Consider the following 819-nt stretch of genomic DNA (forward strand, 5'->3'; position numbering starts at 1 on the left):
AATAAATATAAAAAGATCTTTTAATATATACGCAACATTAAATATTCTTACGTTGAATTAAATTCTTGTTATATTATTTTCATATATATATATATGATCCCCAAATTTCCACCCATATAGAGAGGTTGGACGAGGAAAACACTTGAGAGGATCATATAGTCATACAAAATCCTAGTACAACCCTTTGTCCCCAATAATCAAATATGATGATGATTGTCGCAGCCTTGTTGACTGTTCTTATAACTCTGCTGTTGAAGTCTTCTTTTGATGCCATCTCATGGTACTTGCTCACCCCACTACGCATCAAGAGAATCATGGAGAAGCAAGGTGTGCGTGGCCCAAAACCCCGTTTTCTCACCGGCAACATTCCAGACATGGCCTCCCTTGTTTCAAGAGCTGTTTCTCAAGACATGAAAGACATTAGCCACGACATTGTTGATCGCATTATGCCCCATTTTGTTTCATGGTCCAATAAATATGGTACATTATTTATATTTCCTTGTGAACACTTGGCTACTTGCACCTTGAAATGTTACTGAATAAAATAGCAAATTGATTGCGAATTTGCTACTGATTTATCAACGTTAATAAGTACCCTATGATTTTGTACCTCAATTTTATAAATTTGTATGTAACAAAATCCGGGTGCACTATTCTTGTCAAAATTAGGTATTCTATTCGTGTTGCGGTTTAGATCGATTTTAATTTTGTTTTAAATTTTATCTAATTCAATCTAAATTATTGTAATTTGTCTTAGATTGATTTATTTGATTTTAAAAAAAATTAAGATTTGATAATTAAAAAATATAAATTATTTTA

General features: G+C 31.9%; 1 protein-coding gene across 1 annotated transcript in view; it reads left to right on the top strand.

Annotated features, from left to right (window-relative positions):
* Window positions 130-819, top strand: part of LOC107621287 (cytokinin hydroxylase-like) — a 4810-nt gene continuing 4120 nt past the window's right edge. The window contains exon 1 of the mRNA XM_016323321.2: window positions 130-480. Within this exon, the coding sequence (XP_016178807.1) occupies window positions 204-480 (277 nt within the window). The 5' untranslated portion in view covers window positions 130-203. The remainder of the gene's footprint in view (window positions 481-819) is intronic.

The sequence above is a fragment of the Arachis ipaensis genome, chromosome B10, assembly GCF_000816755.2.
Source record: "Arachis ipaensis cultivar K30076 chromosome B10, Araip1.1, whole genome shotgun sequence".
NCBI classification, from domain to species: Eukaryota; Viridiplantae; Streptophyta; class Magnoliopsida; order Fabales; family Fabaceae; genus Arachis; species Arachis ipaensis.